This window comes from Pteronotus mesoamericanus, unplaced genomic scaffold (assembly GCF_021234165.1).
Source record: "Pteronotus mesoamericanus isolate MK-2021 breed Mesoamerican mustached bat unplaced genomic scaffold, CSHL_Meso_final scaffold_118, whole genome shotgun sequence".
NCBI lineage: Eukaryota > Metazoa > Chordata > Mammalia > Chiroptera > Mormoopidae > Pteronotus > Pteronotus mesoamericanus.
This window is the reverse complement of record NW_026555301.1, coordinates 7061631-7081151: the sequence shown is the minus strand read 5'-3', so window position 1 is coordinate 7081151 and position 19521 is coordinate 7061631. Positions and strand designations below refer to the sequence as shown.

At 36.5% G+C, this 19521-nt stretch overlaps 2 protein-coding genes across 3 annotated transcripts in view; one reads left to right on the top strand and one right to left on the bottom strand.

Annotated features, from left to right (window-relative positions):
* The window catches only part of LDLRAD4 (low density lipoprotein receptor class A domain containing 4), a 658664-nt gene that overhangs the window by 600243 nt on the left and 38900 nt on the right, over positions 1 to 19521 (top strand). The gene's annotated exons all lie outside the window — the stretch shown is intronic.
* On the bottom strand, positions 6054 to 6982 carry LOC129081648 (ribosome production factor 1-like). The gene is given in 2 exon segments (XM_054587318.1): positions 6054 to 6737; positions 6740 to 6982. Coding segments are annotated over 2 exon segments (855 nt in total). The 5' UTR covers positions 6929 to 6982; the 3' UTR covers positions 6054 to 6071.

Genomic DNA, 19521 nt, shown 5'->3' with positions numbered 1-19521 from the left:
TGTTACTCAAGCTTCCCTGCCCATGTGGACCCTTAGATGGTCCTTATCCTTTGGTTCTATTGCCTGGTGAAATATTAGGTAATGAGGACAGAGCTTATCTTACACACATATGAGCTGACAGATATGTCAGCTTATCAGTGAAAAGGCGAATGCAGACGAGGTTGCTTCCCTGGCTGGAATAAGAATGAGCCTCAAGCCTGTCTGGCTCTGTTGCCAATGGTCAAATGTACATGATGTGATTTCCATAGCCCCCAGACAGCCTGAGTACCTAACATCCACCTGTCTAGTCAATATTTCAGCTTTGCTGGAGGGAGGGGAAAAGTTCATCATGGGGTTCATTTCTAATGCATCAGGGACAAATTTGTTACCAGCTCTCTTTATTATTTCATAAATGCTGTAAGCTGCTTTAATTTATACCTTTGATGGTAAATAACAGTACCTTCTGAAGTTTGTTTTTAAAGGGAGAGTTTGTAAGCTTTTAATGTCATGTTGAAGAGAGGGGAGAAGAAATGGATTATGCCTGACCATGGAGATTAGCAGCTTGCTCCAGGTGAAGAGTATCCACACTTATGAATGCACTAATGAGAAAGAAGGGTCATTTCGATGATTAGTAATTTTGGCAACATAACTTCTGTCCAAGATTTGACTAAGCCTTTGTACAGACTTCCTCTTCCAGGAGATTATCTTTCAAAAGCACATTTGGTTTTCCTCCCCCTTGGAAGCCCATTAGGAAAATTAAAACATTTAATTCTAGTGATGAATCGTACTGATGCACACAACTGCTCTCCCAGGTTCTCGCCAAATATAAGCACAATTGCTACACCAACCAAAATATCTGTTAGTTAACACAGGCTGCTGTTAGGTTACATGGAAGTTGCAAATTCCTGGTAATACATTACAGAATAATAAATTCCTGACCAAACCAGGGGAACAAATCAAATAGGAGAACCCAAAGGTAGCTAATAATCTGGAAAATTTCTTTTACTTGAATGAATTTCTCCATCAAACCCTCACAGTTCCCCTACTTTTTCCATTAAAGAAACTTATCAAAAATATTTTGTAATGCACAAACTATCTAATACCAAAATAGCTGATGAATTGCAGTGAAAAGTTGAAAGTGTGGCAAACTCATTGAGGCTAAAGTAACTGTCGTCTAAGAGTTTAAAAAAGAGAGGAATACATAGTAAAGAACAGAAGCTGATAAGGGCTCTACATCACTGCTAGCATTTTGTCTTTCTCCTACAGGCCCAATGAAGTCAGATTATGATAGATAGCGCTTTTCCCATTGTAAGGGAAGCCTCAGAACCCTGAAACACACACACATAGTCTCTGGCCCTCTTCTCTCTCCCCTTCTCTTTCCTTTTTCTCATTTCCTACTGAGATATTAAGTAGTATCTCATTTCTTATGGATTTGTTTGACTTCATTATTATTTTTTTAAAAAGATGATCACTTGACCTCATCTTTTTTTAGGCAAAACAAACAATGCAAAGTAAAAAAGGAAATAAGAACATCAACAAAGGAGAATCATTTTTCAAACCTAGAATGTAGAGAAAATGCTTTTAAATTTCATTTCAATGTTCTAAAACCTAAAGATTTCCAGTAGGAAATTTGAAATATGACTTCAGATAAGAAAAGGGTTACTTTCTTAAAAAGTTCTTAGTCACACATTTTGCATTTGGCTGCACAAGGTGGAAACATGGGCATTTGTGAGATTTATCTGCTAGAACCTAAATAGATGGCTGCTTTCTATGTCCTTCAGCTATGACAAAATGAATCACTATGTAACAGTCACAGTCTAATGAAAATATTATGAAGTGTATTAGAGTAATTACTAAAGAAGAGCTGACCAGTTGCTTTAACTAAAATACAAGTAAGAGAATTAAAAGTAGAAAGCTCTTTACTCTCCATTAATTACCATTACCTCCTCTGACACCTAAATGCTGTCCTGGCCTCAGTTTTTTTCTGTGACATTCATGCTGGTTTTGAAATGATGCATAGAGGAACTTAATTCCCTTAGCCAAAATAACATGTAAGGGAAAGAGTAGAGAGTGGGTACAGTATGATCAGAAGTAGAGTTTTCTTTCAATCATTAAGATATTTTGACAATATATTTTTTAAAAAATTTATTTTCTTTAATATGACTATAAGTTGTATATTCTCCATTATAGATGAAAATGAATGCTGAGGCAAAATGCAATTTAAGGAGGAAACTCAAAACATGTAGAATGATCTACATGTTTAGTATTGTCAGTGGAATTCTTGAAAAAATTAGACCTTTATATGAATTGAGCAGAAATGAGAAATGTTAAAGGGAAGAGAAATTGATTCAGTCACAGTATTAATTTTAAATAACGGACTGCTAAAAAATAATTAACACTACATCATAAAGAGGGCCTAGTTAGGAAAATGGGCTGTCTTGTGTTGGTGAAAGCTTCCCCAAGTCTTTGTTCCCAGATAGCAATGGGTTTCTTTTTGGTCACATCAGAAATCAGAGTTCCTGTGATAAGATTGTAATTTTACCACGGTCCTTTTCAGTAAAGTATTTCTCATGATACAGTTGTTTGTTTGTGTGTGTGTTTGTTTTTCCAGAATGGGTCAGTTGAAGATAGTGTGTACTTTCTATATAAATAATTTCTATATTTATTTACAACATACCTATGTACTCATACACACATGTGCAGTCACAAATGCACACTAAAAAGCTCAAAGATCTAACTTTCAGACAAATCAAACTTGAAACAGTCCGGATGCCTAAAAAATTAAGATAGACCTATGTGTATGTATGTATGTGTCCCTGTAACATTTACATGTGTTCCAAAAGGCAAAAGGTATTAAAAGTCCAGAGTCACGGGAATGAAACACTTACAGAAATCAAAGTGCCTAGGAAGCTGGTAATATCAAAACACTATGTGCATATTCATTTTCTTCTTGGAGATTTTTCACTCCTGAAATGCCATTCTTCCCTAGTTCAGCAGTTCTCAAACTCTAGCATGTATTATGGAGGACTCCATAAAACCCAGATTATTGGTCCCATGCCCAGATGTCCTGATTCAGTACATCTGAGGTAAGCCTAAAAATGTGCATTTCCAACAAGGTCTGAGGTGATACTGATGTTGCTGGACAAGGAAGCACACTTTGAGAACCACTGCCCCTGGCATCATATTCCAGAATTGCATTTGTGTTAGATGGTCTTATGCTCATACATTTCACAAATATTTATTGAGTACTTACCAAATTTGGGGCACTATGCTAGTTGCAAGGAATATGAGAATCATACTGTCCTGGCTTTTATTGACAGCAGCCACCTGTTCATCATCTATCAACCATGTTCACCCGCAGCCTGCCTACAGGGATAAGTTGAGGACCTGCTAATTCCCCACTCCATACTTGGTTTAATGGGGTGGATTGGTTCAAGACATAGAAGACTAAACAATTCAAACTACATCTGCCTTTCTTTACTAGACCACTTTTGCCATCTCCAGTAGACATGGAGGTTTTGCAGAATAAACTCTCTTGTATAGCTGGGTCTTTGTTCAGACTCATAGGTTCTTGGATCCCTTCTAGGGCCAAAGTCCAGCCCAGGTACACAGTGTGGTGATTTTCACCAATATTTAAGAACTTTTATATATTATGAGCCATAAATCTGTTCTCTTATATAAGATCTGTTGTACACTTCTTTCTTTTAAAAAATATTTTATTTATTTATTTTTAGAGAGAGGGAAAGGGAGGAAGAGAGGGAGAGAAACATCAATGTGAGAGAGAAACATCAATTGGTGTCCTCTTGTACATGCCCCAACTAGAAACCAAACCCTCAACCCAGGCATGTACCCTGACCTGAATCGAACTTGTGATCTTTTGCTTTATGGAACAACACCCAACCAAATGAGCCACACCAGTCAGGGCTGTTACTTTAGCATTACAGTGTCTTTAAAAAAAAAGAAAGAAAAAAACCACGGGGTCATTTTCAACCTTAAAAATTTAGTCCCAAAGTAAATTTAAATAACAATGCTGATTTTGGCTCTCTTTCATGTAAATTACATGGCTGTTCATTAAGTAACCAATAATTTACTTATTTTAAAGTAATGGAACACCTCACATTGGGAATCCATAATGCCTTTTTATAGAGATCACATCATTTTCTAGGTTCCTGAGGAGGACATGGTCAAACATCATTCGTTTCTGAAATAATATTGTCACAAGAATAATTTCTTTGTCTTCCCATCTCAGTGGAACTTTGAGAATCTTTATGAAAAGACTGTGAGCAGACTCATTCCTGCTTGGGGTTAAAACCACTAGTGACATTTATACTAGAAATGGTATCACTGTGTCTGGGGACATGCCTGTGCCTTTTCTTCCCCCCTGGCAGGTGCTTCCTTTTTCTTCCCCCTATGAATATCATTTTCAACTTCTCCTCTCTGAATGAACCAGTTGAAGCTATATGTTTTTACACAGGGATTTTATAGATAAATAATAATTTTTGGAAGCTGGAAAACAAATCAGTATATTAATATCTTTATTTTCTTGAAATATTTGGTCTATTTTCCTTTATTTTTTAATAAGATTAAAAATACATTCACAAATGGAACTTCAATAAAGGATGTATTTTCAAATATACCATCAAAATGATGCATTATTTTTTAAATTTCAGTTTTCTCCCTTTTCTTAGAATTTTTTTAGAAAAGTAAAACCTATGGTTGTTACCTCACCAAGTAAAGGGACAAAATGCACATTTCCTCCCCATGGTTTGGTTTACAGCAGACTTACCTGTTTTTTTCTGTAAGCAGCTTCAATTTTGTTTTGTTTTGTTTTAAAGATTTTATTTATTTATTTTTAGAGTGGGGAAGGGAGGGAGAAAGAGAGGGAGAGAAATACCAATGTGTGGCTGCATCTCTCATGCCCCCTGTTGGGGAGCTAGCCTGCAACCCAGGCATGAGCCCTATGCTGGGAATTGAACCAGTGACCCTTAGGTTTGCAGGCCGGCCCTCGATCCACTGAGCTACACCAGCTAGGACTGGCTTCAATCTTGGAAAACACTTTTTAGACCTATTGCCTCTGTGTTCTTAGGACTGAATTATTCACCACTATCAGTACAGTCTTCTCACAAAGACTATATATATGATCGTCATTGGTTCCTTGGAACTATCTTGGCCCTATTTTAGAAGAAATGCTTCCCTAATCCCAAGTTCCAGCAACAATGATTTTATGTGTCATTGTTTCCACATTCAGCTATTTGTACATTCAGGAAACCCGGCTAAATCATTAATAACCCTGTCATCTTGTTTTTTGTTGTTAGTTCCTGTCTCTAGAATCTCTCAATTTGTTTAAAATAACCTGTGGTAGGAGAAAGGCAAAGAAACAATAGTTTGATGCCACCATGGGCTATCCTCCTCTGCTTGTGTTTTTTGTCCTTCACGTGGTGGAGCTCAGGCCCCTGTGACATGCTCAGCTTCATCCAGAAAGACTTGGGTGTTAATTTTTCTTTCCGGATTCTTGGAGGAAACCCAGAGATAGTTTAATCAAAGGTGTTTTTGTTTTTGTTTTGCTATTTCCATTGGCTTTTCTGACACCCTAGCTTGTTTTGATGTTTTTCTTGAGACACTACCATTGTACCCTCTCACACATACCCCAGAGGTGGAGAAAGTTGAGTCAGGTAGCTGGCAACGGAAGATGGTTGTCTCTGGCCTTCTCTAACAGAACCCTCCAGTTCTTTTTTATTTTGTAAGTATATTTTATTCATTATACTATTACAGTTGTCCCATTTTTCCCCTTTGCCCCCCTCTGCCTGACACCCTACTTTCCACCAGTGTTCTCCCCGCTTAGTTCATGTCCATGGGTTGCACATATAGGTTCCTTGGCTTCTCCATTTCCTATACTATTCTTTTTGTTTTTTTATCAAAATGACTTTTTATTTGTATTTCTTACAGAAACAGTGAGTAGTAATTCGTGGCACTAGGTAATTTGTCCAGACAGGAAAGAAAATGCTGTCATTAAATACCTTTTTGAAGTGTCTTCTGTCACAATTTCAAGATAGACCTACTCATCAAAATCCAGTACTATTCCTTCAGTTACTTTATAAATGGAATTTTCTTCTACTTGTATCCATTTCCTGGGGCTTATGGACCCATTCATATTCTCCATATTTAGAATCAAACGTTCCTTTCTGAAGAGATCTTAATTTTAAGGTAAAATGTGGTCCTAGTTCCTGAATTCCCACTTTCTTTTCACTCTTGAATATGTATCTGTGAAATCTGAAGAAGATATAATCCCGTTCATTGTGCAACGTGACAACTTGCCTTCCAATAAACTGAGGATCATGGGGAAATAGAGATGCAAATATCCGTCCAATAGAATGACCCAGCCGTGTCGTAAAATTATTCAGAATAATTTCAGGTATGTGTTCTGTGCGGTCCTTGCCTCTTCTCTTAATTTCTTTATACAGATGAACACTGCTCATTTTAAAATGAGCAGTTGGTCCATTTGGCAAGTGACTCAGAATTAATCCATTTGGTGTTTTACGATCTTCATTAATAACAATCAGATCTGTGAAATCTCTTGAGATGCACTGTGGAATATTTTTTTTCAGAGCCAGTCCTCTTCTGTAATAAATGTGTGAATTTGGTATAACTGTGGAGAGCTGTTCACAAAATCATACTGTTCTCCCATGAGGTCTATCTGATGTTGTAATGAGAATCTTGGGAGAAGTTTGTCTGTTGAAGTAAGAAGCAAATGCATCTGTGTAGCTTCGTCATAAGCAGCCTCTTCATCAGTAGGGTCTACTGTGGTTTCATCATATACTCGCTGGTTGTCAATGGTTTTGGGTATAGGTTTTGGTGGAGCTTTATCACCAAAAGCCTCTCTCTCTTTTTTAAGTTTTTTCTTAGCTGCCAACTTTTCCTTCCGCTGCTGCTGTTTCCACTGCATGAACATTAAGTGTCGCCGCTGTTTGTTCTTGATCTCCGAAATGCTGCAGCCAGGAGGAAAGACAGACGCTTTTGGGGGTCATTTCCTATACTATTCTTAACATTCCCCTGTCTATTGTGTATGTACCATTTATGCTTCTTATTCCCTGTACTTTTTCCCCATTCTCCCCCCAAAACTCCTCCCCGCTGACAACCCTTCATGTGATCTCCATTTCTGTGATTCTGTTCCTTTTCCAGTTGTTTGCCTAATTTGTTTATGTTTTTGTTTTTTAGGTTCAGTTGTTGATAGTTTTGAATTTGTTGTCATATTACTGTTCCTAGTTTTGATCTTCTTCCTTTTCTTAGATAAGTCCCTTTAACATTCTATGTAATAAGGGCTTGGCAGTGATGAACTCCTTTACTTTGATCTTATCTGGGAAAACTTTATCTGACCTTCGATTCTAAATGATAGCTTTGCTGCATAGAGTAATCTTGGATGTGGGTCCTTGCCTTTCATGACTTTGAATACTTCTTTCCAGCCCCTTTTTGCCTGTAACGTTTCTTCTAAGGAATCAGCTGATGGTCTTATGGAAACTCCTTTATAGGTAACTCTCCTTTTTTCTTGCTACTTTCAAGATTCTCTCTTTATCTTTAATCTTGGGTAATGTAATTATGATGTGCCTTGGTGTGTGCTTCCTTGGCTCCAACTTCTCTGGGACTCTCAGCTTCCTGGATCTCCTGGAATTCTATTTCCTTCACAAGATTGGGGAAGATCTCCTTCATTATTTTTTCAAATAAGTTTTCAACTTCTTGCTCTTCCTCTTCTCCTTCTGGCACCCCTGTGATTTGGATGTTGGAATGTTTACAGTTGTCCCAGAGGTTTCCAAGATTTTCCTCGTTTTTTTGAATTCTTGTTTCTTCATTGTGTTCTGGTTAAATGCTTATTTCTTCCTTCTTTCCTTCCAAATTATTGACTTGAGTCCCAGCTTCCTTCCTTTCACCCTGTGCTGCTGGTGCCCTGTGTATTTTTCTTTATTTCATTTTGTATAGCTTTTACCTCTTCCTCTATTTTGTGACCGTACTCAACCAATTCTGTGAGCATCCTGATTGCTAGTATTTTGAACTCTGCATCTGGTAGATTGCCAATCTCTTCAACACTTAGTTGTATTTTTTCTAGAGTTTTGATCTGTTCTTTCATTTGGGCCATATTTGTTTGTCTCGGCACTCCTGTTACTTTGTAGAGAGTTGAGCCTTAGGTATTTGCCAGGGTACAGCAACCCACCTCAGCACTGTGTTGTGGTTATGTATGTGGGTGAGGGGTCAGAGAGGGAACAATGCTGCTTGCTTGGCTCTTGGCTGGCTTTTAGTCACTTCCTCTACTACCCACAAGCAAATTGGGCCCTTCTGGTGCTGATTCCTTGGTGGGTGGGTTTGTGTATGATCTAGGATAGTGTGGATCTCTCCAATGAACTCTCCTGTGAAGCTGGGAGTTTCTCCTGCCACCGCAACCCCTCACAGGTTTTTACTGTCAAAGGTTTTGAGGCTTTCTTTTCCTGCACTGGAACCCTGGCTGCCCGGTCTGTCTCATTCCCCAGTCGTTCCTCCTGGTTTACCCACAGGCAAATGTGGGACCACCAGGTCCACCAGCCACCACCTCACCCTTTCCTCCAGCACCTGCCTTGCCACATGTTCTCTCTGTCTCAGCTGCCCATCTCTGCCCCTCCTATCAGTCTGGATGAACATTTCTTCTTTAACTCCTTGGTTGTCAGACTTCCATACAGTTTGGTTTCCTGGCAATTCTGGGGTTTTTTTTGTTTGTTTTTTAAATTTGTTGTTGTCCTTCTTTGGTTGTGCAAGGAAGCAAAGCACATCCACCTAGGCCTACATTGTGACCAGAAGAGAACCCTGCAGTTCTGTCACTCCTGCAGCTGCTTCTGGCCTCACCTTTGTCTGTCTTACCCCAATATACCATCACTACCTTCAGGGCTGCCACAGGTATAACCAGACTTAGATTGCAGGTATTGACCAGACTTAATAATTCCAGAAATTAAAAAAAAAAGTCAAAAAGGAGAGAAGACCTTCCGAAAACGGAGAAGAGAAGTTTAGGAAAAAAATAAAGGTACCTCAAGAAGTAAGGAAAGCCAGGGTGAGGTAAAAGAGGTGAATTTGTGGTGGAGAGGAGTGAATGAGGAAAAGGAATGGAAGGTAGAGAAGAAAACTTCTAACTTCTTGGGGATGCTGAACTTTTCCTACAAGGATAAAATATAATGTAAATGAAGAAAGACACCAGGCAGGTACTGAGAGTGTAATGTGTGTGTATGTGTTGAGAGTCCACTCGTGTGTTGCAGGAAATCAAAATGACCATGAATATGAACCATCACATGTGTGGGCATACCACCTCTCATATGTTATGAATTTTGTGTTGAGAATTTACATGTCCCTGGAGCATCCACCCTTTTCAATGACCACAGTCCTCACTTATTTTTTCTCACCTTAAAACTTACAGTATTTATAATGTCTACAAACAATACAAGTCATCATAGACTTCTGTCTTGTTTTATGTACACAATTAGCCTTTAGACTCAAGGAAATTCTATCATGTGACTAATCTCTTCTGTATCCACCAAACGTGCAAACACATTAAAAGCTCAGGAAGTACTTGATGATCACCTGTACTTGAGATTGAGTCTAACTTTGTGATTTTAAATGTATAAAGTATCTTACATTTAAAACTCATTTGAAAGACCAACTTATTATTTTAATCCTGAGGTTTCATGATGATCACACGTAAGGAAAGAAGCAGAGCAGAGTGAGTCAGTGGCCTTGAGGCTGGTTCTTGTCTTTGCGCTGAAAATCTTGGAGCTTTTCTTCTTTAGATGTTTCTTTAAGTATTAATAAAAAGGAGCACAAGACCCTAACCCAGTAATAATGTGTGGGTTTTACTTGTCTTTGAAAAGTGATTTGTTGGACTGCTTTTGTGTCTTTGAACAATTAAAATACCCAAAAGAAAAAAAGACAATTCAAATCTTGTGCTCTCTTTGTTCACTGTAGAATTCTACTTCTCTCTCAAAAATTTAAAAATAATTCCTTATATGCCATCAGAGAAATGCAGATCAAAACCACCATGAGGTACCACCTCACACTGGTCAGAATGGCCATCAGAAACAGATCAACAAACCACAGGTGCTGGCGAGGCTCTGGAGAAAAGGGAACCCTAGTCCACTGTTGGTGGGAATGCAGACTGGTGCAGCCACTGTGGGAAGCAGTGTGGAATTTCCTCAAAAAGCTGAAAATGGAACTGCCTTTTGATCCAGTGATTCCCCTGCTGGGACTATACCCTATGAATCCCAAAACGCCAATACAAAAAGAACCTATGCACCCCAATGCTCATAGCAGCACAATTTACAATAGCCAAGTGTTGGAAGCAACCTCAATGCCCATCAGTAGATGATTGGATCAAAAAATTATGGTACATATACACCATGGAATACTACGCCGCAGAAAGAAAAAAAGAACTACTAAACTTCGTGACAGCATGGATGGAACTGGAGAGCATTATGCTAAGCGAAATAAGCCAGGGGGCGAAAGACAAATACCATATGATCTCACCTATAATTGGAACCTAACCAAGAATACAAAGATGCAAGGAAAATAAGACCAGCAACACTGAAAGGAAAAGAAATCAGAGACAAGAGGGAAGGCGGGGCAGGGAAAAGGAAGGGAAGGGGCAAGTCAAGGAACATATAGCAAGAACTCATGGACAAAACCAAAGGGGAAGAGCTGAGGGATGGAAGGAGGGAGGGGGCAAGGGAAAGTGGTGGGGGGGAGGCAGAGACAAATGTATTTGAAAAAATAAATTAAAATTAAATTAAAAAATAATTAAAAAGTAAAAATAAAAATAATTCCTTATAAATAAAAACTGTGGATTTCCTTGAGAATGCCCAAAGTAATAATTTGTCTAAATTAACGATTTTAATTATAGAAATTTGGTGTCAGAGGTTTTGTGTTTCACATTTAATGTACCTGGATAATTAGACTAGGGGTAAAAAAGTTAAGTAAATCAGCCTTGGTTTTTTCCATTTCTTTTTGAAGTCAGCTACAATATAAAAGAATGTACTCCAAAAAGATGTGTGCACATGTGTTTGTCTGTATTTATAGAGAAAGGAAGACAGCAGACAGAATTTTAAAAATAAAGAAAATACAGCAGTAATCCAGTCTAGGACAATGATTCTTAGCTCTGGATGCACACTAAAATTCCAGATGCCTGAGTCTATCTCTGAGACTTCTGATTTAGTCAGTCTAAGATGAGGTCTAGTTATTGGTATTTGTAAAATACCCAGGTAATAAAATCTGCGGCCAGTTGTGAACCACTGCTCTAAAGAATACATGTATATGCAGAGTTGAACTCAAGGGTTGTGAGCAATGGAGCCAACATAGAATTCAACTGTCACTAGTAAATGAGGCCAATGAGAAATAATACATACTTTCTGATTGTATGCCACTTATACACGTATTGTTTTATTTGACATCTATGACATACTTAGGGCATTTAGGGGTGATGAGGAGGCAGTGGACACTAAGAAAGGTTATATGTGAAGAATCCAGTGTCATACAATTTGTAGGTGGTAGGACAGGTTCCAGCCCAGGACCTTTAACTGGAAGGACCCCACCCTGGTGTGCATGTGTTAGTTTTCACAAACCTTAAAAAGACCTTCATTAATGTATTGCTAGTATGTTCCTGATGAAAAATGGAGTTTTGTGGAAGAAGATAACTTACCTCATATAATGGGGAAAAAAAATATGTGAATAATCACTGCTTTTTCAACCAGTGCCTTTCAAACATTTTAAACTCTGACCTACAGTGAGAAATAAATCTTACATCAAAACCCAGTACAAACATAGACCCATACATGGTGGAGTCCAAACAAACCTTCTCACAATGCTTATGCTTACTATTTGCACTCTGATATTTTCCATTCTCTTCTGTTTCTGTAAATGCTGGTTGTAATCTACTGCAGTGACTGCCCTAATGGATTGTGACACAGGGCTTGAAACACACTGTACAGCTTTCCTTCTCTCTGAAAGCCAGAATAAAGGGTAACATTGTGATTAAGAAAGTGAATGACCTATCTGTCTTGCATAGCCATATGGAAAGATCTGCTATAGGCCAAAGAATGAAGGCCTTGTTAAGCAGTGGTTCATAATGGATATAATTTTTAAAAATATTTTTAATTATATTTTTATATAATATTTTTTGCTGGAGTATATAGGAAATATTAGTTATAAACCTGGTAGCCTTGGTGCTATATAGCCAACCAGAGTTTTAACCCTTTTAAGGAAAAATCTTACAAATAAAGAATGTAGGTATGATTTTTTTCAAGGCAGGATAGTGAATGTTGCAATCTTACATTTAACTCTTAGAAATTCAGATGAGGAACAGGGACATGAAAACAATAACATTTAAAATCTATAAGTATTTTAGAAGGACTTTGTAATGTCTTAGTTCCTAGTTGGGGAGTAGAAGCCAAAACTTGGTTAAGTGATTTGGGTTCTAAGAATTTATTATCAGACTCATATTTTAAAATTTGATTGTTATCAAATGACAGTTTATATGTAGAAATATTTTTAAATTTATAAAGTGCCATTTGCAAAATAATAATAGTTTAAAATTTTATAAGTTTTTTTTGTTCAGTCTTGTTTCCCCAGCAAGATCATGAGGTTTTTATGAGCTGACCTGAGCATAGATTTCTCTTCTTTCCTCACAGTGCTTTGTGCAGTGATGGTTACATAGGGGATGCTCTATGATCATTCTCTGCAGGAAGCTCCTCCTGCACTTAAGTATCTGACCTGTGGCTTAGGAATGGAGTAGAGGGTTCTGATGAGTATGGGGATAGGAAGATCAGGCTGTCTTTTTAAAGTTTCTTTTCCTTCTAAACTCTCCTATATCCTGATTTTCCATTACCTTCCTCATTTATCATTTGCATGTATGTATATGTGCACACCAGTAACTACACTGCATGCACTTGGGGTCCTAGAGAGAGTATTTCTGGAGAGGTGCCATAAGGAGCAGTTCCCCTCTCAGAGGCAGCACGAGTGTGTGCCCATGAGCTCACCTGGTGGGAGCAGGGCTTAGAGGAGATGGCTTCTGGCTCAGACCCTCTGTCAGTCTGCCATTCAACTGACCTTGTCAGCCACCACAGTGATTCTGACCACTATAGGTTCAACTTGACTTTATTCTGAGCAATATTTTTTAAATTATATCCATTATGAACCACTGCTTAACAAAGAAACACTAATTGAAATACTAGTGAGGAAATTAAATGTATACTCACTTTGCAAATTTATCTCAATGTAGTCTTTCTCAGGTTTATATGTTTTATTATTCAGAGACAAGTTTCTGGTTTTTCAAAATTTAATGTTAAAAAGGAAAAATATATTGATAATTATACTCAGGTTAATTTTATACTCATTGAGAATAAAGATCATCTATGCCTAGAAAGGTCCTTGCAAACAATGGCACAAAACATAAATTACAAAAACAAGTCCATTGATTGTTAAAGCTGGAAATACAAAAACTGTAAGCATCAGTAAAAGCAGTTATTGTTACTATCATAAAACAATTTCATGTAATGATTCTTTTTGTTATACCAACTTTATTGAGATATAATTTACATACCATACAATTTCTACCATTAAAAATAAGGTGTACAGTTAAGTAGTTTTTAGTATGTTTACAGAGTTGTGCAACCATCACCACAATCTAAATTTAGAACATTTCTGTCAGTCCACAACCTCATACCCCTTGATAGTCATCTCCATTACCTCCCAGGCTCCCAGCTATAGATAATCACTAGTCTACTTTTCATCTCTATAGATTTGCCTCTTTTGGACATTGCATATAAATGGAATCATATAGTATGTGGTGTTTTGTGATGGGCTTCTTTCACTTAGCATAATGCTTTCAAGGTTCATCCATGTGATAGCATGTATCCATACTTCATTTCTTTTTATGGCCAAATAATATTCCATTTTATGGATATACCACATTTTTAATCCATTTACCTATTGATGAATATTCAAGTCCTTTCTACTTTTTGACTATTATGAATATTACTACTGGGGACATTTGTGTACAAGTTGTCATGTGGGCATGTTTACATTTCTCTTGGGTGGGATGTTTAACTTTGTGAGAAACTGCCAGACTATTTTCCACAGCAGCTTCATCATTTCATATTCTCACCAGCAGAAGGTTCCATTTCTCCATGCTGTTTTTTTTAAAACTTTATTTTTTCAAATACATTTGTCTCTACTTTCCCCCTACCACTTTCCCCTGCTCCCTCCCCCTTCTCCCTCCTTCAATCCTTCCCCACTTTGGTTTTGTCCATGAGTCCTTGCTATATGTTCCTTGACTTGCCCTTTCCCTTCCTTTCCCCCCCGCCCACCCCTCCCTCCTTCCCTCTTGTCTCTGCTGGTTTCTTTTTTCTTTCAGTGTTGCTGGTCTTGTTTTGTTTGTTAGGTTCTGCTTATAGGTGAGATCATATGGTATTTGTCTTTCGTCCCCTGGCTTATTTTGCTTAGCATAATGCTCTCTAATTCCATCCATGCTGTCGCGAAGTGTAATAGTTCTTTTTTTCCTTTCTGCTGCGTAGTATTCCATTGTGTAAATGTACCATAATTTTTTGATACAATCATCTACTGATGGTCTTTTGATTATAGCCATACTAGTGAGAAGTGGAATCTCACTATGGAATTGATTTTCACTTTCCCTGTTGGCTAGTGATGCTAAGCACATTTTCATGTGCTTTTTGACAATTTGTATATCTTATTTGGAGAGCTGTGTATTTAGATCCTTTGCTAAGTTTTTATTGCGTTATTTTTTATTACTGAGTGGTAAAAGTTCTTTATGTATTCTAGATACAAGTCCCTTATCCTACATGTGATTTGTAAAAATTTTCACTTAGTTTGTGGGTTGTCTTTTCATTTTTCTTCAATGGTAACTTTTGAAGCACCAAATTTTTAAATTTTGATAAAATCAAGTATATCTTTTTTTCCTTTGTTGCTTGTGCTTCTGGTAGGATAACTAGGAAGGCTTTGCCTACTTAAAGATTTACTCCTCTGTTTTCTTCTAAGATTTTTAGAGTTTTAGTTCATATGTGTAAGTCTATAATCCATTTCAAATTAATTGTTGTATATAGTATGAGAAAGAGATCCAGCTTCATTTTTTTTTCACATGTAGATATGCAGTTGTCCCATTCCCATTTGATTGGTCATGGCACTTTTGTCAAAAGTGAACTGACTGTCAATCTGAGGGTTTACTTCTGGACTCTCAATCCTTTTCCATTGATAATACTTAGCCTTATACCAGTACCACATTATTTAATTACTTCTTTTCAGATATTCTGGATCACTTGAATTTCCATATAAATTTTAGGACCTGCTTATCAATTTCATTTTTTAAACAGCCAACTAGGATTTTGATAGAATTATTTTAACTTTGTAGATCAGTTTATAAAATATTGGTATCTTGGTAACATTAAGTCTTTCAAACCATGAGCTTGGAGGATATTCCATTTATTTGGGTCTTTTTGAATTTCTGTCAGTGATGTTCTCAATTAGAAGAGAACAAGTTTTGTACTTTTAGTTAAATTTATTTCTAAGTAGTTTTTCTTTTTGATTCTCTTGAAAATGAAATTGTCTTCTTACTGTCACTTCCAACTTGTTTCTTGCTAGTGAATAGAATATGTTTGGCTTTTGTCTGTTGAAAATATATCCTGTGAACTTCATTGACTTGTTTCTTAGTTTTAATAATTTTTAGTGGATTCTTTTAAGATTTTTTATGTGCAAGATGATGTCCTCTTTGAATACAGATAGCTTAACTTCTTCTTTGTAATCTTGATGCCTTTTTTATTGTTTGTTGTTGCTGTTGTTCTCTATTCCTGGCTAGAACCTATGTTAAAATGTTGACTAGAAATGCCAAGAGTAGATGTCCTTGTCACATTCCTGGTTTTAGTTAGAAAGCCAACTTTCACCATTAGGTTAGCTTGAGTTTTTTTGTAGATGCCCTTCTAGTCTTAGTTTGCTGAGTGTTTTTATGATAAAAGGATGGTGGATTTTTGTCCAATATTTTCTTTGCATCTTTTGAGATGATCATGTGATTATTGTCCTTTATTTTATTGATACAGTGTATTACTTTAATTGATTTTTGGATATTAAACCAACCTTGATGTCCTGGAATAGTCATGATACATAATCTGTTCATATATATATATATATATATATATATATATATATGGAGTCATATATATATGCATATATATGCATATATAAAACTTAGCAGATAACAGATACATAATCTGTTCATATATATATACATATATGGAGTCGTGTATATATATATGTATATATATATATATGGCATCAGATTTGGTTTGCTAGTATTTTGTTGGGAATATTTACATCTAATTTCATAAGAGATATTGGTCTGAACTTTTCTTTCTTGTGATATCTTTGTCTGGTTTTGTTCTTTTCATTTTGTATCTTTTGGTAGAATTTGTGAAGAATTAGTATTAATTATTTTTTCAATGTTCTGTAAAATCCACCAATAAAGGCATTTGGGCCTCGGCTTTTCTTTGTAGAAAGTTATAAAATTACTAACTCAATCACTTTACTTGTTATAAGTCTATTCAGGTTTTCTATTTATTCTTGAGTCACTTTTGGTAGTTAATACCTTTCTAGGAATTTTTCAGTTTTACCTAAGGTCTCTAATTTGTTGGCATACAGTTGGTCATGTTACTTCATTATAACCCTTTTTTATATTTGTAAGATTGATACTAATGTCACCTCTTTAATTCCTTACTTTAGTAATTTGAGTCTTTTTTTTTTGTCAGTCTACCAAAGGTTTATCAATTTTGTGGATCTTTTCAAAGAACCAAATTTCGGGTTTGTTCATTTTTTTTATTTTTCTGTTTTATATTTCATCAATTTTCATTCTAATCTTTATTATTTCCCACTGTCTTCTTGCTTTAAATTTAATTTACTCCTGAATATTTCTTAATTTGCTGTATGCCCCTTGGATAATTTTCAGAGATTTTAAATGGTTCTTTTCTAATAATGATTATTTTCCTGGAGAGTGAATTAATGGAGCTTCTTATACCACAATTCCAGAAGTGAATCTCCCATATTGTATGTTAAGTATGTTCAATTTTGTACATACTATGGGCATACCTCACCTATTGTGCTTCACAGATACTGTGTTTTTTATTTTACTTTTTAAAAGATTTTATTTATTTTTTTATTTTTAGACAGAGGAGAAGGATGGTAGAAAGAGAGGGAGAGAAACATCGATGTGTGTTTGCCTCTTGTACACCGCCCCCCAACTGGGGACCTGGTCCACAACCCAGGCATGAGCCCTGACTGGGAATCGAACTGGCAACCCTTCTGTTTGCAGGCTGGTGCTCAATCCACTGAGCCACACCGGCCAAGGCAGTTACAGTGTTTTTTAAAAATTGAAGGTCTGTAGTAACCCTGTGTCAAGCAAATATCTTAATGCCATTTTTCCAACAGCATTTACTCACTTTGTGTTTCCATGTCACATTATAGCAATTCCCCCATTTTAAATCTTTTTCATTATGTTTGCTATAGTGATCTGTAATGTTACTATTGTAATTGTTTTTGGGTGCCACAAACCATGGCCACATAAGATGGCAAACGTAATAAATGTTGTGTGTGCTCTCATTGCTCCACTGACCAGCTCTTTCTTAGTCTCTCTCCCTCTCCTTGGGCTTTCCTATTCCCTGAGATGCAATATTATTTAAATTAGGCAATTAATAACTTTACAATGGCCTATAAGTGTTAAAGCGAAAGAAAGAATAGCACATCTCTCACTTTAAATTAAAAGCTTGAAATGATTAAATTTAGGGAGGAAGGCTTGTCGAAGCCAAGATAGGTGTAAAAAAAAAAATCTAGGCCTCTGCCCCAGTTAGTCAAGTTGTGAATACAAAGGAAAAGTTCTTAAAGGAAATTAAAAGTGCTACTCCACAAATGATAAGAAACAAAACATCATTATTGTTGATATGGAGAAAGTTTTAGTGTTCTGGATAGAAGATCAAACCAGCCACCTCATTTTCTTAAGCCAAAGCTCAATTCAGAACAAGGTCCTAACTCTCTTCAATTCTATGAAGGCTAAGAGATGTGAGGAAGCTGCAGAAGAAACATTTGAGGCTAACAGAGGTTGGTTTGTGAGGTTTAAGGAAAGAAACCATCTCCATAAAATAAAGGTGCACAGTGAAGCAGAGCAGCTGCAGCAGATTTAACTAAGATAATTAGTGAAGGCAGCTACATTAAACAACAATTTTCAATATAGATGAAACAACCTTATATTGGAAGAAATGCCACCTAGTCCTTTCATAGCTAGAGAGGGAAAGTCAATGTCAGGTATCAAAGCTTCAAAGTACAGGTTGGCTTTCCTTTTAGGGACTAATACAACTGATGACTTTACCTTGAAGCCAATGCTCATTTACCACTCTGCAAATCCTAGGGTCCTTAAGAATTATGCTAAATGTACTCTACCTGTTCTCTATAAATGGAACAACAAAGCCTGGATGATAGCATGTCTGTTTACTACATGGTTTACTAAATATTTTAAGTCCATTGTGAGACCTACTGCTTGGAAAAATAGATTTCTTTCTAAATAGTACTGCTCATTGATAATGCACCTTGTAACCTGGGAGTTCTGAAGGAGATGTACAATGAGATTAATGTTGTTTTCATCCCTGCTAACACAACATCCATTCTGCAGCTCATAAATCAAGGACTAATTTCAATTATCAAGTCTTATTATCTAAGAAACACACTTTGTAAGGCTGTAGCTGTCTCTCAGAGGACTAAATGGTAATGGGCAACTTTTGAAAAGTTATTCTGTGAGATACATTAAGTTTTAAAAATTCAGTTTTATTCCAAGATTAAGTGGGTTTCTGCCAGGAAACCATCCTTCTTGTGAAAACTCCAAAGATTTTTATTATTCCTACTCTATTCTGCTGTATTTTATTGCTTTCCTTATTTGGGTGTTTATTATTGAGAATAACAGACTTGATTAAAGTCACTTTTAGTCAAAACAAAACACTTCTTATCCACATAAAAAGCACTGCCAGGCCTTTTGCAAAGTGGGTGCCTGCTCTAACCTTTTTGGTTCCTGCCCCTTTCATGGTGGCAAGATGTCCTCATAAAGACCAGTTAATCTAAATTATCTCTGGTTAATCAGGTGCCTCATATGTGCACCTAAATCCTTCCTGTTTCCATGTGGTAACTTCATTGCCTATGTAGAATAATTCCTCATTTAGACAAATAATCATAACTTTTTAAAATTTATCTTTTGGTTTCATTACTTTTTCAATTCACAAGTAACATTAAACTGAACAATTTCTTCAGGCACATTATAATGTTTAGTACTAAAATAGGTTCCAATGAATCCCTAAAGGAAGAGGATATTTTGAGTCTGAAAGAAAAGTGTTATGGACACAATAAATTAGAAATAGAAAACACATAGGAAGGGCTGCTTTTTTTCTAGAAAACTGATTTTTGTAAATATTTACATTTATTTTTGTTAACCTTTTATAGTATCAA